Source organism: Siphateles boraxobius, unplaced genomic scaffold (assembly GCF_051911475.1).
Source record: "Siphateles boraxobius isolate OS27281-9 unplaced genomic scaffold, OSU_SipBor_1 33, whole genome shotgun sequence".
NCBI classification, from domain to species: Eukaryota; Metazoa; Chordata; class Actinopteri; order Cypriniformes; family Leuciscidae; genus Siphateles; species Siphateles boraxobius.
In genome coordinates, this window is record NW_027508953.1 from 10,688,978 (window position 1) to 10,716,347 (window position 27,370).

At 36.6% G+C, this 27,370-nt stretch overlaps 2 protein-coding genes across 7 annotated transcripts in view; both read left to right on the forward strand.

Annotated features, from left to right (window-relative positions):
- Positions 1-16,498, forward strand: part of smarcc1b (SWI/SNF related BAF chromatin remodeling complex subunit C1b) — a 20,047-nt gene extending 3,549 nt beyond the window's left edge. Inside the window, exons 6-28 of one of the 2 annotated variants that reach the window (XM_077195508.1) lie at positions 348-417; positions 5,925-5,994; positions 6,094-6,169; positions 7,465-7,587; positions 7,728-7,807; positions 8,001-8,122; positions 8,205-8,264; positions 8,357-8,391; positions 8,518-8,630; positions 8,753-8,824; positions 8,919-9,032; positions 9,113-9,266; positions 9,678-9,788; positions 9,946-10,005; positions 11,518-11,776; positions 11,863-12,012; positions 12,727-12,776; positions 12,887-12,980; positions 13,761-13,894; positions 14,007-14,141; positions 14,456-14,612; positions 15,997-16,068; positions 16,151-16,498. In XM_077195508.1, coding sequence (XP_077051623.1) covers positions 348-417; positions 5,925-5,994; positions 6,094-6,169; positions 7,465-7,587; positions 7,728-7,807; positions 8,001-8,122; positions 8,205-8,264; positions 8,357-8,391; positions 8,518-8,630; positions 8,753-8,824; positions 8,919-9,032; positions 9,113-9,266; positions 9,678-9,788; positions 9,946-10,005; positions 11,518-11,776; positions 11,863-12,012; positions 12,727-12,776; positions 12,887-12,980; positions 13,761-13,894; positions 14,007-14,141; positions 14,456-14,612; positions 15,997-16,068; positions 16,151-16,197 — 2,358 coding nt within the window. In that variant the 3' untranslated portion in view covers positions 16,198-16,498. The remainder of the gene's footprint in view (positions 1-347; positions 418-5,924; positions 5,995-6,093; positions 6,170-7,464; positions 7,588-7,727; positions 7,808-8,000; positions 8,123-8,204; positions 8,265-8,356; positions 8,392-8,517; positions 8,631-8,752; positions 8,825-8,918; positions 9,033-9,112; positions 9,267-9,677; positions 9,789-9,945; positions 10,006-11,517; positions 11,777-11,862; positions 12,013-12,726; positions 12,777-12,886; positions 12,981-13,760; positions 13,895-14,006; positions 14,142-14,455; positions 14,613-15,996; positions 16,069-16,150) is intronic. The other variant, XM_077195509.1, reaches the window with a different exon arrangement.
- A 1,027-nt stretch (positions 16,499-17,525) lies between these two features.
- The window catches only part of cspg5b (chondroitin sulfate proteoglycan 5b), a 42,319-nt gene continuing 32,474 nt past the window's right edge, over positions 17,526-27,370 (forward strand). Inside the window, exon 1 of one of the 5 annotated variants that reach the window (XM_077195515.1) lies at positions 17,526-18,095. In XM_077195515.1, coding sequence (XP_077051630.1) covers positions 17,993-18,095 — 103 coding nt within the window. In that variant the 5' untranslated portion in view covers positions 17,526-17,992. The remainder of the gene's footprint in view (positions 18,096-27,370) is intronic. The other 4 variants (XM_077195513.1, XM_077195514.1, XM_077195512.1 and 1 more) reach the window with 4 other exon arrangements.

The window sequence follows — 27,370 nt, forward strand, 5'->3', positions numbered from 1 at the left end:
GAGTGCATAAGTGAATTTGAACTAAGTTACGTGCCTTTCAGAAAGACTCATGTTGTGAAGACTCTTCCTGGAGCAACGCAACAGCAGCTAAACCAAAATAATTCAGTGTTTTATTACAATATTGTTCTCTTTTATAATGTTATGTAATATGACAGTCCCAATAGTCATTATTAGTTGTGCATTGCCGTTTGAGCTGTGCGCGCTGAAGAGGATCACCGTACACTTTACTATCGATACATTTTATCGATTAAATGTATTATCGATAATTAATTGATCTTCGATTAATCGTTAACATCCCTAATGCACATTGTTGATTGCTGTATACACATTTTGTCTTGCCGTTTCAGGGCACAGTGACAGAGGAGAGGTCACAAGCCACCCACCAGGTATACCCATCATCCTCCACAGCAGATGAAGGTGTGTATATATTTTTTAAGTATAGCTTTAGTTCTGGCAGGTCAGGTCAGTCAAGCTTACATTAACTGACTCTCAGCTGATCCACATCTACCTATACAAGGAATACGACACCTATCACAGCATCCCTATATAGGTCCATTCCGTATTATCAGCTTTATTGTCTTGCTCAAGCGCTAATTACCCTCCATCTGTTGCTCCTTTCGTCCACAGTCAGGACTTGGCTTTCTGATATTCCTCTTCGAGTCAATTTATCTTGATTTATGTTGTTACATGAAATTATTGTTATTAAGAACATTAAAGTGCCCCTATTATGCTATTTTAAAGGTTCCTCATTTTGTTTTGGAGGTCTTCTACATCAGGTTTACATGCATCAAATGTCAAAAGACACTTTAATTTTCTCACAATATACATTGCACATCACCACATTTTTCAAAGATTCTCAAACGACTTGTCGGATGAATCAGTCTCTCTAAATCCCTCCTTTCTGCAAGCCTGCTCTGTTCTGATTGGTCAGATGGCCCATTCTGTTGTGAATTGGTCTAACGCTTACAGCGCCTGTCAGAAACAAACACCCATTACCATAGCTGAACTTCAGCTCTGGAGGCTTCCTGAGTCCTCACCGATTGTACACACTGTATAGACCGTAACGATGACGTTGATTTTACCATATCAATTCAAGCATGAGTCCGATGATGAAACATTGGAAGAACTAGTTATTCAACCTGAAACTCCATCGCAAGGACGACTTGAGCAGGACGTTTCTGAGTGATACACTACTCAGTTTGAGGTACATTATGAGATGTTGCAACTGTAATTCCGCAGCATCAACAAACCGATGTGTATATTTCTAATTTATTGCGGTGAACATTAGGGCTGCACGATTTGGGGTAAATGTCATATTGCCATTATTGAGGTCAATATTGCGATTACAATATGCTATTGCGATATAATAAACAAACGATTTCATGAGTCAACAAAATGCACACACAGATTAGTGATAATTCTGAAATGTGTATTTCTCAACTCAAACTAGCAACCACGAATGAATGATAACACCTATAATGATCAATAAGCCATTGATGTCTGGATAAAAATGACCCCCTCACCCCCATTTTAAACATTAATTATAACCATCCAACATTACAGTGATTCCGTCATTAAAATTGAAAGCTATATTTTTTAAAAATGTATTAGGCTTCAAAAAATATAAGTGCACTTAAAATAATCCTCACATAAACCCATAATAAATGTCATATTTTCCTGTGCCCTTCCTGTCTAACAGGTAGGACATGTACAGAAATTGAATAAAGTTATCAAACAGTTTGCGCTGCATAAATTATATATAGACTAATCCTTATTAAACACAAGTTCTTTAGTCAAGAGCAGTGAGTAATTTTCTCTGTTCCCTTTGTTCTTTGATTAACTTTACTGACAGAAAGCTTTATTGGCTGCTTGCCCTTTAGGAGCAGACGTTGCTGACAGAGACGTGGATCTCACACGTTCCTCATTCTCTCACAACTCTTTACTTACATCATAATACTGCTGTTATGTTATGAAGATACTCAACAAAGGACATTTTGGCATAATTGTGTTATTGTTCGTTCAAGCGCGAAAGAGAACTGTATTCTGGGCTGGCGCAAGGTCTGTGCATGCGCATGATACTGGCGCGCGTCTTTCTGTAAGTCAAAATCAGGACATTCACAGAAAGACACGCTGACTTGTCGCTCATTAATGGTTTATCGTATAGTGCACATATAGTGTAGTGCACATGCTGGAAGCCGATCACTAACATGAATGACTGATGTAACATTAAAGTTTGCAAAACAAATCTTGCTCCATGCCTTATCTTTACTCAAAGTAGTAAGAACAGACAATCTGCATTAATAGATATAGTTTTAGGTAATAGTGGCCCACAGCTGCTTAGCAGAAGTATTTCAGTAAGACGGTAATAAAAGTGAGTTAGCGGTTAGGGACTGCTCGTTTTTTTTAAGGGGCTACCGGAGGAGTTTTGAGATCTATAGTCAAAATAAACTTGACCCTCCCTTCGCCAGCAATACATTTTTCTATGACCCTCCAAAATGGCATGACCCTCCCCGATAATTTATTGATTACTTCTGTACTGGTTTGCGCTTGGCAAAGATGTTTAGATATATCAATGCCTAGTAGACCTACACCAAACGTTCATTTAAAAGGGTCCTGTACAGGGCTGTACAGTGCGACATATATTTACGAAAAGATTGGTCTGAGTGATGAATAAATGTATCACTGTAGCACGCGTGCGATACAGTTGTGTAAATTCCGTTAACAGTCGTTTTATAGCTACTTGCAGTGCTCGAAGTGGGGCGGTACTCCCCGGTTACGTATTACCGGCACTTCTACATTTTATTCTTAAGCATACCTGCACTTTTTCTTGCGTACCGCTACTTCTCATGTAGCCAGTACTCTACCACTGATAGAAAAAGCGTCAGTGTCAAGCCCTTTTCACATATACTCTGTTTGCGTATGCGGTGCATATTTTTCCGCACTTATGTTAACAGGTTAGATCTTTCACAAGGTCCGGCAATGCGCTCCCGGTGCGTTGCCTTGCGTATAGGCTACAGCGGTGCGGTGCGTATAGGCTACAGCAGTGCAGTGATCGTTCCGAGTCTATTTTTACTTGCAGACTTGGAGGAGTTCCGTTTTTCACGCGCACACACACACACGCAACTGGTTTTAATTTATTTATTTTAATTTAATTTATTTATCTCAAATGTCATGATTTGCCAATGCAAGTACCGGGACCTTTCTTTTCCCACTTCAAGCACTGGCTACTTGTGCTTATGCGGTATCACGATTTTTGCTTGTGGATGATTTAATGTCTCACGATCTGCTTTTGAAAAAATATGTGGTAGTGTCGTGCTACAGCGCACATTCTATCAGCTGCAGTTCTGGTGCCTCAACTTGGTTTATACTCGCTGCGTCCGCACGAGCGTGAAGTTGCGCAAGGGCCCATTTCGCTTGGTGGTGTGCACGGCAGATTTTGTAACTGCGCGCGCAGCTCCGCATCCCAAGATGCACGACTTCGAGCCGAATCTGGCCGAGCATATAGCCTATGTCTCATCACACCGGCACCCAGTTTGTGCGTCTAGTTGCTTAAATTTACAAAATGAGCCTAGCAGACATAAATGAAAATGTGTAGTGAAATTAGAAAATATGTAAGTTTGCGTTAATTTAGTTGTATAGGCTATGTTCTCAAATTCATTTATTTTGTTCTAATGTAACAAGTAATCTCAAGGTATAGGCGGGCTACTGCTTTACACAATTCTTTTGTTGTGTGGTTTTGGCGAAGTGAACTAAAATAAACATTCACCTGTGTACCTCACTTCTCACCGCTGATTCCTGGTGATTTAGAGGGCAACCACTCCGAGTCACCTCCTGTCGTTTCAAAGAATAGTACAATGGTGAGCATGTAAAGTATAAACGCCTCGTCCGTTCGGGGAGGTGCGCGCGCAAGCAGTGGAGGCTCGAGCTGCGGAGCCAGGTGAAAGTATAAACAAGTCTTAAGTCCCAGTACTGTAAAACTCAACGTACATTACACTCACAGGACACTGCACTTATTCACAATCACAAAAGTTCATTATTTGCTCGTTCTTTAAAGCTTTGCCGGGTAAACATTTCATTTGCGTTCTGTTCTGACATGAAGCACTTTTACTGGGCGCGTACATCCGACTTTATCTTTCGGGTCTGATTTTTGTTGGGTCAGACATATCTGCTAGCGATGAGGGGTTGAGACTGAGAGAGCTAAATGGAGCTACATGGAAAAATATGCATATGTTTTCATGAATACAAAAGTTGGGTGACCCTCCCCCTAGACTTTAAAAAGTTGGATGACCCTCCCCTCAACAAAGAATAAAAAGACATGACCCTCCCCTATTTTCCTCTGATGGTCCATTCCATAAATACCGAACGGTCCCTTAGCCGGAAACGTACACAATATAAAACACAAAACTACATATTTTGAACAACCGGTAGAAAATATATACATCAATAAATAATCATACTTGCAGGTTGTGATTCTGAGGAGCAAGCTGGTCCAAATAAACTGGGTACTGACCCATCTTTCAAGAGCAAGTGTTCTGCGAATCCCATGTTGAACTCTGAGATTTGAGATGCAATGACGTGTTTGATGGGAGGTCAAGTTGTTCGCGGCCGACAACGTACAACATAGGTGGGCATTATGCAAATCTCTTAAATAGTGACGCTTTACGGTAACACAGTAGGGTTCTAATAACAGATTACTTTTATAGACCCCATTTGCGCGACGTCACAATTACGTCACGGCATTAGCTGGAGGCAAAACAAAGTGAAAACTGGAGGCGGCCAATACAAACCAGCACAGATTCGGCTACATAATAAGGATCTTATATTATTATTATTTTTTCTTTAATGTCATCTTGTGGTGTTTCTGGGTGAAAGAATCACCTACTGGATCCAATTTGAAATTTTATTCATAATGTTTTCTAAATTATTGTGATTTATTTGTGAATCATCTATGATTGTATAGCCTACTTTGTTGTGATTGATTGTGATAGACTTTTTGAAGAACCTGGTAAGAAAGAATAATACAATACATTGTTAATTAATATAATTTTAATACATAAAAAATATTTTTATTTCTAGAAAATATTCACATCATTAAAATTGCACCGTAATGTCACTCTTCACATTGTCGTCTTCTGGCCTTGGCGCTGAGCAGGACCGAGCAATGTAACGTTGCCACAAGTCAAGACCATTCATCACATAGTTATAGGCATCTAAAGATTTATATGCCTTCAGTTTGTCTTTACGCTCGGTTTCTCTATCAGGTAGGTGTAGAAGGCTGGCCACTCAACCGAGGTAACGTTAATCCTGTCAGATCGTCCATCCATTGACTGAGCGTGTATGGGTCGGCCAATCTGGCTCTCTCCGTTAAAATTAACTTTTGCAAATAGCAATCGCGGTCCTGGACAGTGAGTGACCTTGCACATTAAGATAAAATCTGATTTCCTTCCTCCCATTGTTAAAAAACAAGCTAACAAAACTTATAAACTAGAGTTAGTGAAGCGGCCAGAGCGATCGTTCTGCCTCCTCCTAAGCTCCGCCCACATAAAACGTCATGTTTACCAACTGAAAAGGGGTCTATAGGCGGTTCAGAATCGATTCTTTCTTTTGAGAGACAATAACTTTATTTATTGTGCACTTTTGACTTTACAACTTCGCAAAACGTTTACATTCACAAACTATACAAGCTATATTACACACTGAATGGAAGGGAATATTTGAAAATCCAGAATAGAACATGAGTCAATTCAAACTGTATGCTATTGGTCAAAAATCTTTGATGATGGTGGCCCTGACATAATTTCATCTTTCTGTCTGTGCAGGAAGGATGGATGTATATTTATTGGTTAAATGTGCAGCATCTTGGTGTATCTGTAAAACTGTTCATATCTCCCTATGTATAACATTCACTGTTGGGCCTTTTCCAGAAGAGTGGCTTCGACCAGTCATGCGATTGGATCGGCATGTGATGGTACATTGGGGCATGTGTCCAGACAGGTAGAGAATACATCACACATTCGCTCAAGTAATGTGCAGATTAGAAAATGCTACAATTTGCTGTTTCCCAATGATGATACATGTTTCATATTTTATTAGTTATGACTCACTTAAATCAGCAAATGATATAGATGGAGAAGTGGAGGAACCTCCCAACCCAGACAGGTGCTTGAAGGTGAAAAAATTCTTCAAGTATTAATACCTTGAGTTCCCATGATCCCCCACACTAATCTTTGCATGTCTTGTTTGAGTTGGGTTCCAACAATGATTAAAATTAGGGATCCACCGAAATATATTTTTTTTGTTGCCAATACTGGTTTTAACAAACAACTATTGGCCAATTCCGTTATCAATTTGTCACTTGCTCAGTTATTTGAAGAAGTATTATGTCATTACTTTTATGTAATTCAAATAGATTTCTGTTTTAATTTAGTTAATTAGTGCAAAGTTAAAAACAGATTAAAGGTGCAGTATGTATTATTGACAGCTAGTGGTTGAAATGGGTACTTCAATGCAGTCAAAATTAGAAATCCTCAGACTCGATGCTCATGTGGGTTGCCAGATAGTGGACACACAACAGGAACAAGCCCAATTGACAATGGAAGGTGACGAGCCTTGTTGAGTTGATATATCCATGTTTAATATGCCTCTGTCTGGTCATAGAGCTTTTTAGATGGATGCCAAGGCTTTTTAGCGATCTCTGACTCAGTTTGTCTCTTCCATGTCTGCTGTACGGAGTTTTCCTCTGACTGGCAACCCAGGGTATCGAAATACTATTGGGTAAATTGGTGGTGGGTGAGATCACACAGACCAAAAAAACAGGCATTCTGACACGGAATGTAGATTTTAAAGTAGAATAATTGGCTGTAGCATTGTTTTTTTAAGAAACAAGTATGTGAACATAATGTTTCCTAAATATCTTCAAATATGTGTTATTTTTATGCTTTAGTCCAGACAAAAACAAAACACATACAGCACCTTTAACGTATACTAGCTAGTTTATTGCTGCATCATCAAATAATTTTCATTGAACATGGATTGAATTCATTTAATATTCAACAGGCCAACAATATAAGAGAGGCACATAGCAAAAATAACCTCTGAATTTTGTCATGTTGTCTTATTTGCATTTTCTTTATTTTACTATCAAATATTTCTTATTAACATAATTTACTTATATTTGACTTATTATTTTAGAATCTTACAATTTTTTTTATAAATAGAAAGACACTACAACTCGGTGCCTTCATGCAGTTGATTAATAAACTATGGGTTTATATTTAGCCTTTTTTATGCTATAATAGCAGACATGCCAAAGGTTTTAAATTGATAAATAAATAAAAATTCTGATGAATATCAGTAGCCGATACATTTGTGGATCTCTAATTAAAATATGAGATAAAATTAAGATGGGCTTCTATTTTAAATGGTAGTAAAGTGTGAATATTTACTTGAACACCTTTTCCTCAGGTTAATGCCAGATGGATTCTTGACACTGACACGTATAATGAGTGGATGAACGAGGAAGACTATGAGATTGACGAGAATGGGATTAGTATGAGTTTACGCAGGCGTATCTACCAAAGCACAGAGGTATGTTAATTTATCTAATTAATGCAATTTATTTTTTAACTCCGTTAGTTGTTTTGCTAAATGTATTTTAGTGAGTTTGTAGTTGCAGTTGGTTTGTAGTTTTTTGTCCTTTAGACTCTATTTCTTTTTTCTTTCACAAGGAACAGAAACCTGTGAAGAAGCGGCGGCGCTCTCCCTCTCCACCATCCTCTGAGTCTAAGAAGAAGGGAGGAAAGAAAAGGTTAAAGAACATCTCTTACTTTGTAGTCACTGCTGTGTCACATTTTTCGGTCACCTATGCGGGAAGTCAGGGAGCATTAGTGGCTAAATCACTGTAGCTTTTTCCTTTGAAAGAGTGAATCATATCCCCTATACTTTGATTCAGGATTACATTTGATTCTTAGTAGCTTATATATGTTGGTGTAACCCAATAGCTCAGGGGTGTATAAGAGGCGTGGCCAACCAGAAGAGGCGGAGCCAGAGGAGGATCTCACTAAAGACATGGAGGACCCCACGCCAGTCCCCAACATGGAGGAGGTCGTTCTGCCTAAAAATGGTAAATTTCTTTTTTTCTACTCTGTGCTTAGTGCTCATGTTCATGTCAGGAGTGTAACACATTTATTTCTCATTGGCTACAGTGAACCTGAAAAAAGACAGTGAAAACACTCCAGTTAAAGGAGGCATTATGACTGATTTAGGTAAGTTCGTTTGTGGAATTCACTGTTCAGTGAATCCGTTTGTATTCATGTGATTTCAGTAGTAACTTAGAATATCTATGTGTTGCTCTCAGATGACCAAGAAGAGGACCTGCTCTCTGGTGTCAGAGTAAGTCCGTTTGTCATGGTTTCTGTCCACTCTAACACAAAATCTACACCCAGAACCCAGTTACAGTCAAACTAGATCAACTACATTCTTTAAATATGTGAGTTCTGACCTATTGTGTGTGTGTAGGATGAGGAAGAGCAGAGGGAGTTCGGCCGTGGGATGGAGGGGGAGGAGAGTGCCACAGAGCAAACGCATCACATCATCGTGCCCACCTATACCTCATGGTTCGACTACAACTGGTGAGGGTTTTATATGTATATCAGAGCTGAGGCCTAGTGCTCTGCGCATACTCGGGCATTTACCATTCGTATACTTTTTTACATAGAGTAATAGACGATTTTGTTTTGTGTATGTGTGTTAGTATTCATCATATAGAGAGACGAGCTCTGCCCGAGTTCTTCAATGTGAAAAATAAGTCCAAAACACCAGAAATGTAAGTCGGTGTAAATATGCATATATGCGCATACTATCTGCATCAGATTCACCATACTGAACTCAAAATAAACATGTTCATATTTTGTTTGTAGATATCTTGCATACCGCAACTTCATGATTGACACATACCGGCTGAACCCTCAGGAGTATCTGACCTCGGCCTCCTGCAGACGAAACCTCACAGGAGATGTGTGTGCACTTATAAGGTGTGTATTCACTTATATCTTTGACACCTGTGCATAAATAATTTGCAATTAATTTATAAACTTGCTGATGTGCATTTTAGGGTTCATTCGTTTTTGGAGCAGTGGGGGCTGATAAATTATCAGGTAGATGCAGAAAGTCGACCCCTCCCCATGGGCCCACCCCCAACGCCACACTTTAACGTTCTTACAGACTCACCGTCCGGACTTGTCCCTCTACAACACAGACCCTTACAGGTATTGACAAACATGAAATTTGTGCTTGAAGGGGGTTTCCACACTGGGCACGTTTGTTGCAGTTCAAGTCCGAGTGTGATTGTACCTGGTGCCCGCAGCGTTGGTCTGGTTTCACACTGACTTGATTCTATCGAAGCCTGGTGCATTTACCTTAATCTTATGTCATCACAAACGTGCACGGCGCATGATAGAAAACAGAACATGTGCCACAGTTCCATTGCAATCAAATTCAGACCACCTCCTTTGGGCTAGAATGTTTTGACTGTACAATTCCCATTTATTACTTACCTACTTACTGTATCTAATACAAAATATGGATTTCAGTTGCCTAGGATAATTGTACAGTTTAATGGTCATTCTACAAAATGTTTGATACATTTTATATATTGTTTATTTGTTGTCTGTTGAAAGGTTTCAGCCTCTCAGCATATGTTGCATTTCCCAGAGAAATTGAGAGAAAAACCATCTGACCTGCAGAATTTTGGTCTACGGATTGACATTTATACCAAGAAACATCCGAAGGTAAAAACGCAAACAATGCGTTTGCAACATTCATTGTTTCAGTTTTGCAGTGCTTTACCAGAACTTTCTGGAATCTATTGATTGCATTGAGCTTCAGCAACTCAATATTGCGTGCTGGCTTTCTGTCTTAGTTTTTTTTCTTTCTTTCAACTTTTAGAGTAAAGGAGCAAATGCAGGAAGAGAATGGACCGAACAGGAAACACTCTTGCTTTTGGAGGTAAGCCATTCAAACAATCAAAAAGATTTTTTGAACGCTTAAAGATTTGTATTCAGGAGTTTTCAAATGCAGTACTGCAGTGGGTTGCCAATATTTACACTAACACAACCTTAATAAAAAAAAAATATTTTAAGAATCTATAATCCAGCTACATTATCTATTATCCCTTCCACATTAAAATTTAGTCAAGTAAATCAAGTAATCACGTAAAATTATAATGTAATCTATATGGTTCTGTACATTTTTAATAGTAATTCTTGTCATAATATGTCATAATATATAATTATTATTATATTATTGCTTAGTAAAATAAACTTGGTTCAAAACAAAATATGTAAATAAATTAATATGGGTTCTTTACATATGTACAAGTTATATGTCGGGTTTAAAATGCAACACCCAAGTTGTGTCCGAAATCACATACTTCCCTACTACATCGTATGCAAAAAACAGTATGTGACAAAAGTATGTCCGAATTTACAGTTCTCATAAAAGAGTAGGCAAAAAGTATTCGCATGACCTACTACTACCGGGGAGATTCTAAAGGGGTCATACAATGGACACTTTGCTATCCCATGAGGCTACGGGAGAGGATTTGTGAATGACATTAGCTGCATTTCCATCACCCTTCAAATTGCTCAAATTGAAAATGCGCCCAATGGAAACTTGTAAATTTCGCAAAAACTCCCATATATCTCAAAAAAGTTTTTACGCTCGCATGAGGTGGTTTTTCAGGCAATTCAAAAAAGGAATATGTTGCAAAACTGCAATGGAAACAGTTTTTTTGTATTTACAGGTCACTGGGTGTACGTAAAAGTCGATCATTCTTTAAAGATGACGTGGTATGTTTGGAAAGAAGATGAGACCGAGTTCTTCATTAAACCTTTAAAAGACAAAAGTATTACGGAAATACTGGATTCGAAACAACAAAGAAATGCCACAATTTATCAAGACCTTGAAGCAGATAGGAGGGAGAAACACCTCATTATGTGCCGCTCCCAAATATAAGGGGCTTTCCTTGCCATTAATGCCTTGATATCTCGCCTACGTCTCCTTCGATTAAAAATAATGCTAGTGCGGTGTCTGTGTATACGTAAACCTACCAACATCCGTTGCAATGATTTTTGGAATGACTTATCGCAAAAGGAAAAAAAAAATTGTCACATAACGTTGGTTAATGGAAACGCCGTCATTTCGCAATAGTTTTTTATCGACATTTAGAAAATATCGCAAACGTTTTTAAAATCTGTAATGGAGACGCAACTGATGCTGGTACTGTCACATGATAAGGACAACATGGCCAATGTAGTATATTCATACTATATAGAACTTACTTTTTTAGTGCTCGCAAAGTAAGTAATTATTCAAAGTAAGTACCTACTCAAAGAGAATGCAATTTCAGATGCTGCCTCTGTTTAAAACTTAATGGGAGTCTCTACTCTCTGTCCATTCAGAGGCCCAGGGCCTGATAAAGGTTGTCATTATTTTTGTATGCTATATCTCTCTTCTCAGGCTTTGGAGATGTATAAAGATGACTGGAATAAGGTGTCGGAGCACGTGGGCAGCCGCACACAGGATGACTGTATTCTTCACTTCTTGCGGTTGCCCATAGAGGACCCGTACCTAGAGAACTCTGAAGCCTCAATGGGTCCTCTGGCCTATCAGCCTGTTCCCTTCAGCCAGTCAGGGAACCCTGTAATGAGCACTGTTGCTTTCCTTGCATCTGTGGTGGACCCTCGAGTGGCCTCCGCAGCTGCCAAGGCAGCTTTAGGTAAGAGTTTGTATGTTAGTGTGTGTACTGATTAAAGGATGTGTGGTGAGATAAAATACGTATGTACATTTTTAACTGTCTTTCAGAGGAGTTCTCGAGAGCAAAAGAAGAGGCCCCGCCAGAGTTATTCACTGCCAGCTTTCACAAAGCACAGAGAGTTGGGCATAATTTAGATCCGGCCTTTATGCTCCAAACAGGCGGGATTGCAGGACTTGATTACAATTCAGAAAAGACTGGTACTTATCTCACTTGTTTATGTGTGTATTGTTTTTTTAAAGTGATGTATGTAGTCACGACATCAAAACTCTTCCCCCGAATTCACATTTGAAATGCATGTTAAAACCAGCTGTAAGTATCAAATTACCTGAGATGTACATTAACTTCCAGAAGTTTAAATCTATAAGATTTTTAAAGAAATTCATATTTTCATTTATCAAGAATTCATTAAAGTGATAGTAAAGGCATTTTATAATGTTACAAAAGATGTTTAAAGTAAACACTCTTCTTTTGAACTTCCTATTCATCCAAAAATCCTGAAATTGGATTTTCCACAAAAATAATAAGCAGTGTTCAACATTGATAAAAATAAGTAATGTTTCTTGAGCACCAATTAAGCATATTAGAATGATTTCTGAAGGATCATGTGACACTGAAGACTGGAGTAATGGGTACTGACAATTTGGCTAAATTGCTATTTGAAATATATTAGAATATATCCTATAGCTCCATAAGATTCTGTATGTTAAAACAAGAGCCATTTTAGAGTCCTTGGAATAGTCGTACTTAAAACATCCAGGGGAGGGCAGTAAATGAAAGAAGAATTTTCATAATGTTTAATGTAATTTTAACAATCACCTTATATGACCTCTATACACAAATATTATATAATAAAGTTTATGATTAACATTAGGAATATTATTAAAATATGGTTATCTTTTTCTTTTGTTTAGATGGGAGTGGTATAGAAACAATGAACACTGAATATGATCAGCATGAAAAGGTATGAAAAGCTTCAGATACAAATAATCATCCATTCTGCTGTTTTATAGTCTTGCTTTACAAATCTTAAGGAAAATGTGATTGTCACTGAGCATGTATTTTCTGTTGTAGCTTGAGGGTGACAGCATCTTGGGAGAGGGAGCGCGTGTGAAGAACGAGGAGAAGGAAGAGAGTGAAGGAGAGAGAGGAGAGGAGAGCACAGCAGGTCAGGGCATAACTGATGCTAAACGGAATTCAGTATGCATAGTATGCAAATTTTCTGTATTTGTGTGATGCTATCTAACATTTCTCCCTAACATTCCCCCCTAGATTTGTATAACAATCTAGATGCCAACTATATTTGGAATTACAAACAAAGTAAAAACGAAGAAAACCTGTAGCTCTTAATGTTCACAAAGCATGTTAAAAGTGCTTTCTAGGGTCAATTAGATTTTTTTTATGTTTTTGAAAGTTTTGTGAAATATTATTACAATTTAAAACTTTTTTAAATTGTATCTTAAAATGTAATTTATTCCTGTGATGGCAAAGCTGAATTTTTTGCAGCCATTACTCTAGTTTTCACATGTCACATGATAATTCAGAAATCATTCTAATATGCTGATTTGGTGCTCAAGAAACATTTCTCATTATTATTATTAATGCCGATAACAATGTTTTAATATTTAATATATTTGTGAAAACAGTGATAAATGTTTTTTAGGATATCTTGAGTTAAAAATGCATTTGATGTTTAATTTGCTATTTACTTGCTAAATAAACATTAATATGCTAAAAAATAAACAAATCTAATTAACCCCAAACATTTGAACAGTAGTGTATATGCATGCCTTATCTTTTCTCGTTTCTTCTTACAAAGTTTATTACTTTCTAGATAACTAGTTAAAAAAAATCAAGTAGTCATGCAAGTAGTCCTTACTGTAGGTAGTGTGATTGTCTATGATTCCTGGATTTCTTTATATTTCATATTCTTTGTATGTCTTTCCAGAGGAGAGTTTTGACATGTGCCTCACCCAAGGGGATGGGGAGGAGAGGAAGAGGAGGGTGGAGCTTGAGCTGGTGGAGGTCAACATCGCAACAGCTGCTGCTTCAGCACTGGCCTCTGCAGCTACCAAAGCAAAGGTGAATGTCAAATCTCATTTCATGTGACCCCTAAAGAACCACATCTGTCATTAACAGAGACCAAAAAAAGTGATCCATCTGAACTCTTTTTCTACCTCTTCTGTCCCTCTAGCACTTGGCTGCTGTAGAAGAGAGGAAGATCAAATCTCTGGTGGCTCTGCTGGTTGAGACTCAGATGAAGAAGTTGGAGATAAAACTGAGACACTTTGAAGAGCTTGAGACCATTATGGATCGAGAAAAAGAGGCTGTGAGTCAGTGTGCCTCATTCAAGCAAGATCTGTCATCTCTTTAAGTCTTCAAGAAACGTTTGAGAGGACACTAGTGTCTCTCTTAATGCACTGTTTTACGACCTGTCCCTTAATTGCCATTCATTTATTTTTGGAAATTATTTGTGCTAAATAATGCATTCATAATTTTCATTAATTTTCAATAGTTCACCCAAAAGAGAAAATCTCCCTCATGTTGTTCCAAACCTTCCAAAGATCTTGTTGACTGCCAACAGCATTTTTAATGTAGAGATTTCAGGATGTTTAAACTTAATGCGATATCTGTATGTTGTAGCTGGAGCAGCAGAGACAACAGTTGTTGTCAGAGAGGCAGAACTTCCACCTGGAGCAGGTAAAATATGCCGAGCTGAAGGCTCGACAGAGCGTGGAACCTCAGCAGCAAGCGGGAGCCACACAGAACAGCAGTACTGCATACAACCCTCTTCACCAAGGTACACCCTTAGGCCCAAAGTGTACTTCAGTTTTTACGCGTATGCGAGGGTCTGCATACAGTGCGGTTGACGAATTTCGTCATCGGAATAGTACACGCGTCACCCGGTTTTTTTGTAAACGCTCGTAATTTGTATGCTCATGCGCATTGAATCAGTTGTTCCACAAAGTAGCTACTAGGGGTGGCCGATATGACCCAAATCTTATATCACAATGTGAGTCATTTTATTTCACGATAACTATATACATCACAATATAGTTACTTTTGCTTTAAGGTAATGATATAAAACAAATTTGATCATTGAAATTTCATAATTCTTTTCACCATTTTCAATATCATTTAAAAAAACTAATACTAGCCTAAAAACTCTGAAGCTTCCTGAAGACAAGTAAACTTTGATAAAGAAAGAGCAAAGAAAAAAAACTACAGTAGAACAAAGACACAAATTAAATGAAAAACCTACCTGAAAAACTTCAAGCTCTAGAAATACTACATAAATATCCAATATATTAGTGTGTTTTCTCTCAACTGTTAATGTTAACTTAAGGCATAAATGACTGTTTACTTGCAAATACATGGTCACTTGTTTATTTATAGGTGTCTAGATCATGTGTATTTAACCTTCAAGGCAAGCCCAATTAGGTGGCAAAACACTCAAGTTCAGTTCTCATGCCCTCTATGCCCTTATGTCACGCAATGTCTCTTGTGGTAGGTACAACTAATTTTTAAGACCTGACTATAAAGTACAATGACGTATCCGTTAGTCATATCGGCTGCATTGCATATCGACTAAAACTGGCGAAGACTGTGCTGGTTCACTCCAAGATAGTGTGGCAGTGTTCTTCTAGTGCAGAGATTCTTTTTCTACTCTGCATTACTCTATTTACAGCTGTTAATAAATATTTAAACCGTGTTTCTGTGTCTAGGCTTTTTTAGTTTAGTTTTTATTTTTTCAATTAATCTTATTCACTCCTGCACCACTTTCATCATATGCAATAAGACGCTACTCTTTTATGTCTTGATAGACTGCATGTTTTCATAAAAATGAGCTTTACACAACCTCATCAGAGCTAAATATTTGACAATGACCTGTAGTGTTATACATTTTATGTAATCTTGATTTGGGTGTGTACAGAGATCAGTTACATTTAAAAGGGTTGTACATCTATTTCAAGTAAATTTGAGCAACTTTAATCATATAAAACGTTATTTCCCAACAACAAAATTGTGGCCAGTGAATATGTTGACTGACTTGTTACTTTTGAAACCACTGGATCCAATCAAGTGCAAAAGCTGTTTCACTCTGACATACATCAAAAAAGACAATCGCAAAGTCCGTTTCATGTCAACCTTAATAATATTGTGTTTTTTTGCATCTCTCTCAGGACGTCCGGTGGGCAGTGCTGGTGTTGGACAGATGACGGGTGCTCGTCAGCCTGGAGCTCCCAATGGCATGTGTGAGTAACGCATGCCACAACTCAAATTCTAATCAGCACTGGCACGTTGTGTTCGAAAAGTTTCATTTTCTTTCCAACCTAGACCAAACTCCACCGTCCTCTCAGACTGATGGGGCCGCACCCATGTAATGTCCACTAACGGAGAGTTAGATCTTCACCGCCTTGAAACCCAAACTCACAAGATCACATGAAGGACATGGTCACATCATGTACAAGTTACCAACATTCACCTCTACAATAGCACTTATTCTGTGTATATTGAATATTTTTAAGCATTGATTCTGGCATTTAAGGATATGATTTGATATGACCCATGATTTGAGGCTTTTCATTGTCATATCTGTCTGTACTTAATGTTTGTAGATCTGTTTTTGTATTGCCACCTAGCACTAAAACACTTGTGGCTGAATAAATCTTTTATATGAAGTTATCATTTTTTTGTGAGTTTATCTATTGAAGAGTTACTTCAGAAGTTTTTCTGATACTTTTATATTTTAAATTTGGCGGCTTATTCTCTGCTGCATTTAATACATTTAATTTGATATTTGTGATAAAAGTATATCGCAAATTTTGCGGCAATGAACTGTTAGTTACTATGAAGAAAACTGAGCTGCACCATTCCTGATCTGTTTTAGATGTATTTTTAACTGCTTTAAAATTTTAAAAGAAACTCACAGATCACTCTAGTGCACAAGGTTTTTGGATAAATCTCTAAAAGCTCTTTTCCATACACATGAGAGTGAAGAGGATGGGAGCTGTGGAGCTCATAAATGAGATGCAAGGGGAGAATTTCAGAGGAAAAAAAATTACTCATTATGGAAAATAGCAGCTTTATTTCCATTCATGTATTTTTTTTTTTTTTGCTTCACTGAAGAAAGAATTACATGCTTGGAACAACATAAGGGTGAGTAAATATTTTTTTTTTTATTACAAATTGTTTTTGATATTGAAAAGCTGAAGTACTAAAACTGAAATAAAATAAATCACATGAATATTTAAAAAATAATGCTAATATTTATTTCTATATAAATAACACTGAAATTACACTGGCAAGAAAGTGATTTTGATCCATTTCATATTCGACCAAGAATACTTTCTACAGATGCAAAATTTTGTAATAATGTAGACACAAGGTAACTGTTAAGTGTCCCTCCTTTCAGCACAAATAAACCAACTGCTTATGTGTGGACTGGCGTCTGTGGGTGACCCAATTTCAGATGCTTTGTTCGTGGGACCCGCTTACGTAATTTTTTTGTATCTCAATCCAAGCAGCTTAACTGAAATCATTTAAAATTAAACGGTTTCTGTATATGATCATATTTATATTTTAAAATTGAATCTCTTTGCATTTGAGGACAGTAAATGAACGATATTTACTCCTGAGTTGATTGACTTTTGCAGTAATTCTATCAGACATGACACAATTGGGTGTGTCTCAATCAGCTCCTTAGTTCAGTATTCAGGGCACTGTGTTGGTAATGAGGCGCATGCGCAGATGACTTCACACATCAAGAGTTCGACTGATAAAACTCGCTGCGGTTAAGTGTGTGCGCGTGGCGTCCGCTGGAATTACCGTTAGTTGTAGAGTGCAAATATTACCGAAACTCTCCGCTTCCTTTGTGGATGCCTATACTGGCTCTCATTACCAATGAGACACATTTAAATGTCTTAGCGTCTTGTTGGAATTGGATAAGAGATGTCGGGTCCCTAGCCACGCATAAGCCAAGGTGGCCTGAATCTCAACCAAAGAGTAATAACAATTGAAGACAACATCCGAAGTTGGCATGAAGTAGTGCGCTTCGCTTCCTTTCGGTCTGAGGAGATTAATGTCCTGGATTCCATTGCTCAAATATCTCCCTTATGACTATATCTTAAATACGATCCAGCTGGTTCAGTTTAAGTGTTTTTGAAGACCGTTTGTGTCATGATGAATTCCAGGCGCACGTTGTTTTTTACGCTCTATGTTTGGGAGTCGATGCTGCTGTCCAGCGTCCTGCTTCTGCACAGCATTCCTTTGTGTGCTAACGGTGAGTACATGTTTGAGTTGTAGTAGTTGTTTTTGTTGTTATAGAATACATGTAAATGCATTTAACAGAGACTTTATGGATCGTTTGTGACCTGTGGAGTATAACATGAACTTTCAAAGATTTTAAACAAAATTCCAATATAGGCTATAATATTATTTTATGAATTGGGTCTCTAAAAAATCACTCAAAAACAGGGTTTGCATATGAATTACCTTAGGCTATGTAAAATATGTTTTTGCATAACACTTGAGACAGCCCGAGTTGTCTGGGAATTTAAGAACTTTATATTTTAAAATGTAGGCTACGTAAATGAGAGAACATTTACTAAAGCACAACCTAATTCAAGTTCTTTTATTCAGTTCAAGTATTATTTTTCTTATTGGCATTTCTATAAATATCATTTCAATGTATTTATCTATGGCTAATCTCGGACCAACTAACTTGCACGTTTTATAAATTAGCAGTATTTTGGTTCTTACATTTTTTTCTTTTCTTTTACACTGTTGCTTTTATACGCCACGTGAAGATGAGGTCAATTGGCTTTGCTGCATGTCTACCAAATTTTCACATTGGTGGGGTTGACCTGCATCACACTACTGTTGCCTTGGCCAAACAAATGACTGTGTAAAGAAGGAATTTATCATTTGCATAAGGAGCTTTAAACGGTTGCATTTAGCTGAACCTCTGACCTCTTGGCTGACTTCCCAAAGTCTTATGTATTATAACATCACTGCATGCATCTTGCATCAACATAAGACGTTTATTAAGCGTGCGGGCTCTGATGATTAAACTGACCTAAGTGCTTTGGTGAACTCAAAATGGCCTTATAAAAAGCACACAATTCTAACCTTTTAGGTTGCTTTTTATGATCAAGTCATTCAACAAATCCAGTGCTCTTGTTTTTAGTTTTCTTAGTTTGCTTTTGTAACTACTGCAGATTCTAGTTTGGCCTGTCATTCCATTTAGATCGGTTTTCCCTCTAATTGATATTCATTTTTTAGAAGTGAACTGTAACTGAGTGTGTATGCATGTGGGGATTGGAACATGTAAATGGCACAGTTCCTCTGACATGTTGCTGGAATTATTGATTAACACACTTCCTGATGAATTATGATTGACAGTATTGATTAGCTGTAGACTGCAGAAGGCGGCTTTAAAGTAGTATAATATGCAGTTTTTGATAGCCATGTTAATAACAATATCTTGGAGAGCAGGGTGTCTGATATATATTATACTACACTATTTATTATTAATAATAAGCATTATTGCTGCAATTAAATATAAACCTTTTTACATATTTGCTAAATAAGAAATAATGAAATAAAAAAAATTGATAGTTAAAATGAAATAAACAGATTTATTCTTTTCAACATAGTTTAAAATCAAGAATTAAAAAAGTATGCTCAAGTCTGCACTTCTGGGCACTGCCAAAATAAAAGTCCCTATTCCTGTCAAATTCCGAAACGTTTTCGCCAAACAGTAGTGATATATCGGTCAACCACTACTTTAAAGTCAACGCAAAATCAAAATGGACTTTGCTATACACTGTTTTTGTGCCACTTGCTTATTGTGAACGATTAATTGGTGCACATTATTCCAAAGAAAAAGATGTTTGTTGTCTTTTTCAACCCCTCACCACTGACTGCTTGTCAAATACACCACTTTTCACAATCTATCCATTCTTGAAAACAAGTCCTGCCCACAGCATTCTCTGATTCCTTTAGAAATAAGTCACATTACGGAAGTAAAATGTGTTGCGAACACCATTTTATATTGACTTCGTGCATTCAGTCATGACGAGTGCGTGAAGTATACTTGGAGAGTTCAGTCAAACATCTTTATTATCCAAGTTATTAATTTAGTTGAAATGTAGTGTTGACTGCTGTGCACTGTGCATGTAGCTACTGTACCTTTTTCTGTTCATGATTTGTCTCTTTTGTTATTATGCTGAACTAGGGACAATCATTGCTACTGAAACATGCATTATAAGTGATTAGCTGCAATTAGTGGACATGCTGTGACAAAAGGCTATTACTGTCATGCTTTGTCTTTTTGCCAAGACCTGGCACTCACATCCTCAACCTCCTATAGGAGAGAGATAAATAACGACAAAAAGGCAGGATGCATTCACAAAAAACGTGCACAGCTTTAGTCTTTGAACCATGCAATAACACTAGTCTGTCTGGATGTTTATTTTAAAACCTCTAAAACCAAGCTCTGATCATTTCTTTAGGGCACTTTCTCCCTAATGTTGTTTAGATCCTTTCCATGCACTGCACAAGAGAGCCATCTGCCACTGTGGTCTCAGAACAGCAGAGACTGTCAATGAGCATTAGCATCAACGAGCACGTGTTAGCGCCCGCCTACTAGCCTGCCCATATGGAGCTCCCAGTGAGGGCCAATGGTATTAATCCTGCCAGACGCTGACACTAGAGCTGTCTACACTGTTGGAAACTTATGGAACTACATAACCAGTTGGACACTTGCTGATCTTCAGCGTCTGTGCAGTAAAACATTACAGTCGAATGAAGCATGTCACTGATCCAATTTTGTACTTGTTAAACATTTCTAGGTTTAAACTGACGAGGGCACGATCGGCTGATGATGTGCAGTGCACACACATTGATCAGGTTTACATGCACAAGAATATTACTGCATTGACTGGAATCTGGACATTCTGATTATAAATCAGTCATTCAAACACATTAACCTGATTATGACAAAATTCTGGTATCTAGAAATCCACATACGACAGCTTATATGGGTCACTAACAACGTTCATATAAGAAGTATTGTTTTATGTTTTGGTAACTTAAACCCCCGAAATGTCACAGTATTTTGAATGTATTATTATTAAAACACCATTTTAAATAGTCTGTCATCATTTTATTTGTAAGCCTTTCCTTAAAGCGAATTTTATAAATATCAGTTGTTTTAAATCTTTTGCGATAATTTAAAAGCTCTTGTACGGCAATATGTTGTGTTCTCAAATGTCAGGGTGGCACAATTGCAAATATTGGCCTTTTATTTTGAAGTGAAAAGATAATAACAGTAAGCATGAAAAATGCATCATCCAGATGATTTCAATTTATGTTTGTGGCAGAGTGAAAAGGTTTGTAGATCTTTTGCAAATACTGATAAAAATGGCTACTTTCAAGTATGGTACACATTTCATGTCAGGCTGTGCAAACAGTGTAAAATTAGGAACGTTTATTTCATCATAAACCTCTTTATTGTATTTCTAAATTATATGCATGAACTTGCTAATGAAAGAAAAAGCTAATACAGGCATCCAAGTAGAAGCCTATTCAATGGAAAATTAGTTGCAAAAGTGAGGTGGCGCAAGCAGAAAGTCAGGTGGTGCAACTGCAATGAATGTCCTTATATGAATAAAAAAAACATTAAGTTAAATAAATATATTTAATCTAAGATTGTCTATTCTTTTTGTTTTTTTTTAATTAAAATGTAATTAAAATGTTAGTTTTAAGCTTAAGATGTTTTACACTTTCAAGTATTTTCATGATGATCATTTTTAAATAAATGTAAAAAAATTGTAAATAATCAAGTAAAAAAAAAAATTTTTTTTAACCTTAATAATAATTTAGGATTATCAGGCGTCTTGGTTGTATTAAATTGCACGAAACATGAAAATACTAGAATAAGTCTTTAATAACAATGCTCAGGGAACACAGTAGAACACCGGAACATAAACATCAACCAAGTTGAACTACGACGACATGGAACAACGATCGGGGGTCCTTTCTTCATTCCTCGCTTAATACATCTGAGGTGATTTGACAGATGCCAGATCTTCTAATCGTGATAACTGATCTCTGGCTACTATGGTTCTTCAAATGAATTAGCGGATTTTATAAAAATATCTGGATTAAGTCGTATGATATTACTGTGCATTCTTGGTTTCAAGTATCGTAGGTCTATCTTCCCTTTACAATGAACACATGATCAGCAATGTAGCGATGGCTGTCGCAAAGACAGCAACATAATGACATCATATCAAAAAGAACATAACACACCTGGCGAAAAACTTGAATTTCTGGACCTTTATAAGGAAACAGCCAAGTGACCTAAACAACATAAAAGTTATAATAGATAAATGAAATGTACTGTTTGTTACATGATTCCCAATTATTTCCATTATTCAATGTTAAATCAATGTTAATATCAATGTTGTAATTAGCTATTCGTTTAATTTTACTTGTGAAGATGATTTGTTACGTGACAGCATTAATTAGTTTCTTAAGGGTCAAGATTTTTTTTTTAATGGCACAGCAGACAGCATAAAAAAAAGTTATCTGCATCTCCTGCGCTGCATCAAGCCACTTCCCATAATAGCTGCAAATCAATGCACGGCTAACTAACTGTTACTGTGATGCTATTTTTCAGCTATATTAACTGTATTACGACAGACTACACAACATTATAAGATTATTTGCAAATTTATTCTTAAATCATTATTATTATTATTATTTAAAATTATTATCGTTCCTGGTTCATTACTGTACTCTTGTAAGACAGTAGCGGTGGCTGGAACAGACTTTAAGTATCACCTCCACTTAAAAAGATGCAATTTAATTTGTTTACATGAAATAAGTCTGCTCCCGAGAGCAGGTTTGAGTTTACGGATGAGCTTTGAAGAATTTAACAATCCTGATCATGACAAATCGTCAACAATGAAATCCTGCTAATTGAGTAATCCACGTACGTTTAACACAGACAGAGTAATCAAAGGAACTACAAACAGGAGAGAAAGTAATGAATAACCATGGAAACAAAAATTCTCAGAAAAATCAGGCAAAACGGATCATGGCAATAAATGAAAACTAAACTAAAACAGAATTGGATCGTAATCCATTACAATGATGTTCTTGTTCATGTTGTTTTGTAAAACACTTGTACTGATATTGAGGTGGGATATGGGTAAGGTTAGGGATAGGTTTGCTGGAATGGGTAAGTTTAAGGGGTAAGGGAAAGGTTAATTATACAGAAATTACAGATGTCATTACATAAATTAATTACAGATGTAATATGCAGTTATTTTTGAAGTAAAATTTAAAAACATGTATGTATACATGTTCATTTCATCAAATTATTAATTTAAATGTTAGTAGTAGTTAAAGAAACTTAATAAAAAGTGGGACTAAAAACTAAAAAGCATGACACAGTGTATTAAAAATGATGTGACTGCAAGAGAAACATATCTTGCAAAAAGAGAAGAGATGTGATGAATGGGGGTATTTAGCATATTAATGGTGTCAGGTGGTGCAACCATGTAATCCTTGATTTAAACCAACAAATAGGCTAAAGGTCAAAGCGAACAAATGGCTGAAAACTACATTGTGAATGTTTATTGTATTGAATACATTTATCTGTATACTTATGATTATTGTCTGTCTTTAAAAGTAAAATTGGATGCTAAAGATACTAAATACCTGGCCTCTAAAATGCAGTAATTATAGATTAATATGTATAAAATACACAGCCATCAAATAACAGGCACTGTAGACACTCTAGTGGTTTTAAGATTTTACTTAGGCATAAAATTAGGAAAATATTTACAAATATTTCGTTGTACCACCTGACATCTTTGGGTGGTGAAGTTAAAAAAGTCAAAAATGAATTTGAACCCTTTAAACAAGTTGTAAGTGTTAAATAACATTTCAAACATATTGTTTCTGACATCCATTACGGATTGGATATGGATTACAACCATTTTAAAACGATAAAAAAATAAATTAAAAAAAGCTTTTTAGAAGCTGTCTCTGCAAGCGTTATTAGAAATATCTGCTGATTTCCAAACACTGAAAAGTAATTTTAATATGTGCATGTTCAAACAAAAGTAATTCTGTATGCGTGCTACATAGATGTATAATATGAAATATTATTTTATAATATACTTTTAGAATTTAATAAAATGATGAAAAATAAATTATATTAGTATATTATATTCATATTAATATTAATGTGAATAATAACAACAATAATAATATATTAATAATACATTTTATTTAATTTCATTTTATTAATAATTCACATTAATGAATATTAAGGCTTAAAAAAAGGTTGTGCATTGAAAATTATCTTCCCTAATGTTCATTACTAGCTGATGCATGTCCCAAGACTAAAGTTTCTCAATTTACCGAGTGCAGTTTTTTTGCCCAACTATTTGAAAAAAGTGGCATAACTAATAGTGGGTCATACTGTACAACAGTTTTGCAGGTTTCATGGATGGGGTGCATGATGCTGGCACTGTAAATCCAACAGGTTTGGCATCTCTATATGTCTGTTCGGCTTCTCGCTGATACTGCTGTAAACCTACACCCTGTCCCCAATGCAGGAGACATTCATGCCAGCTCCCCTGCTAAGCAGCATCACAGTACTATTTATAAATAAACACATGAGTGCCATTGTGTGTTTTATTCAGCAGAGTTTAAAATGACACTTGCCTTTAGGTTAAATCATCAGATTTAAAATGAAGGTGAGCTTGCTTAAATGTTGAACAGTCTCTTGCATAAAGATATTTGGCAGCAATGTTAAACTAATTGGCAGGCATACATGGAATCTGCGCCCGTCACAAAGTTCAACATGTTCTCTAACCCTTGTGCACTTTAGTGATGTTGAAACCAAATTTGCGGCAGATCTTTTTTTTTTCTGTATTATAATTTGTGAAACAGATTTTTTTTTAATAAAGAATAACATGTAGGGCATGGGATTGGTTCCATCCATCGGTTGTTTATTGGATAGAGGCAGATCTGAATGCTAGCTAGGGCTTGCTTGCATAAACTAGTTAGCTATGCTACTTCAACTAGTCTGTGCTCTCAGAAGCCATTGAGTACTCAAGCGTGCTGTAACTATTATGATCAACTTCAATCTAGGGTGACCACCATCAAACAAACCAAATGTGGGACGATTACTAAGTTTGTGTGGGACAATGTGGGACATGTTACCAACACTAAAACTTAACCTGAAACTGTTATACAATGTCTATTTAACTTAATAAAAACATTTGTATTCTGCATTTCAGCTGATAAAAATACTTTATTTAATCCCTTCCAGACAACAAAATTACATCACAATGTAACAACATGTCTTTATTTTACTTGCCATTTAAATTCAACATCACTGAGCAAGGCAGGCATCATGCAGATCACTATTTTTGAAACAGTTCTGACCAAGTCCAACTAAAATCCAACAAAATAAATAATGAACAAATAAAATAGAAAACAACATGAAATTAGTTAATTGACAGTCTTATACATTAAGAATATATAAGAATATATTACACCAAAAACTTTCATATTTTTAGAAAGGATGTGAATTTAAAACAACCACAGCCGGCAACAAGTTGATAAATTCTGTTAAATTAAAATTTTAATTTACCGAATTATCCATTTGTTTTCTGGATGGGAACACATGGAACAAATCACCACTCCACATTTTGATTGACAGCGTCACAACCTACTAGTGACCGTGTTTACTCCTTTCTTTTCAACCATAGGATAGGATTTTAAAAACGGCTGTTGTATTTATACTTCTGACGAAGCGCTGTTAAATATAGGTGAAAAACTACGGCGCAAAAAGAATAAATAAAATTCTTTCTTAAAAAGGCAAAAGAACGCATGCACGTTTTCTTAATATGATAATTTAAAAACAAACAGACTGATGAAAATGCGGGACATTTTCTCAATATGTGACGTGGGGGACAAGGGGTGAAAATGCTGAGCAGTACAACGCAAAGTGGGACGGGTGGTCACCCTACTTCAAGCCTGCATCCTTCACATATAGGCTGCGTTTAACTCCACATTTAGACATACGCTCGCAAACTTCCCTAAGCACTTCCCCTTGGAGAAATCCATGCCTCCATTTTGAAGCGCGTTCAAATCCATGCCTCCATTTTGAAGTGCGTTCAACTTCATCAAGTGGGCGTGGGTAGTGTGTTTAGACAGTGAGTTTACTCAATATGTACACTACAGGCAGATCCATTGGCCACAATGCAACAATTGTGGCATCACAGTAGATTGTGCTTAATTTACCCTCACTCTACACAACTCAACATATTGTATGATATTAAAGTTATTTTGACATTTAACTGCATAATACTTGTAGCTACTTTAAGCTGAATGTTATAGTTTATTGTATTATCATTTTTGTTTGTGTAATTGTTTTATTTTCTCCAACAGCCAAGCATACATACAGCCTATAGATCAAATTAAGACATTGATTAAAAAATACGAGGTCAAGGATGAATTATTGGAAGGCATCATGGATGAATTTTTCACAATAAGATCAAAAACATGCATTTTGAAAATGGGTGAATTGTTTATTTATGCCAATTTTAAATATGTTGGCTAATTTATTGTTTCAGCTACCACAAAGAATATACTAGTCCTCTCTATTTAACCTTTTTTTTTGTTGCATTTTTAAAAGGATCGTTTACCTATAATCTTCTGTGAAGCACAAATATGTTAGTGGGTCCAGTGTTCTTTTGAACTCCATTGAAATTCAGTATATAGACAATTATTTTATGTTTCTATTTATGTTCTATATTCATTATAATAATTTGTAATTCCAGTGTTGATGCATTATCTGTGTACATGGAAATTTTCATTGGAGCATCTTGACATGTTCCTTCAAATATTTCTCCAGATTGCAGGACTTTTCTGGCCATCAGAAACTTTTTGACGCTTTTCGACCATCCAACCAAACCGTTCTATTTGCTTAACCATTCCAACCCGTGCCGGTACGGATATGGTTTCATTTTCCACCTTGGGGCTGATAAGGAGCTCTTTGATGTTCTAATGATGTCCGACTTCGCCAGTCGGTGATCACTAAAATTAATGTTAAAGAGGTGTGTGAACTCGCGAGTACGATGTCAGGCACTGTAATTTGCTCTGTCCCCCTTCCTGTTCGCAGGAGTGATGAGATAGTTAGTAGATTGTCATCACTCAATGGCTGGTTGTCTAAGTGGTGTCCGCAAAATAATATAGAATTCATAGACAATTGGAAAAGTTTTTGGGGCAGACCTGACCTGTTGAAAAGAGATGGTATTCATCCCTCCTGGGATGGTGCTGCTCTTCTCTCTAGTAATATGGCACATAGTCTTAGACCTCAAACATGACAATCTGGGGCTCGGGTCAAGAAGCAGACAGACTGGCTAAACCGACCTTCTGCTAGCTGTCACACGTCACTGAGGTCAGATAAATCCCACCACATAGAGACCCTTTCACCTAGATATCATCATATAGAGACTGTGTCTG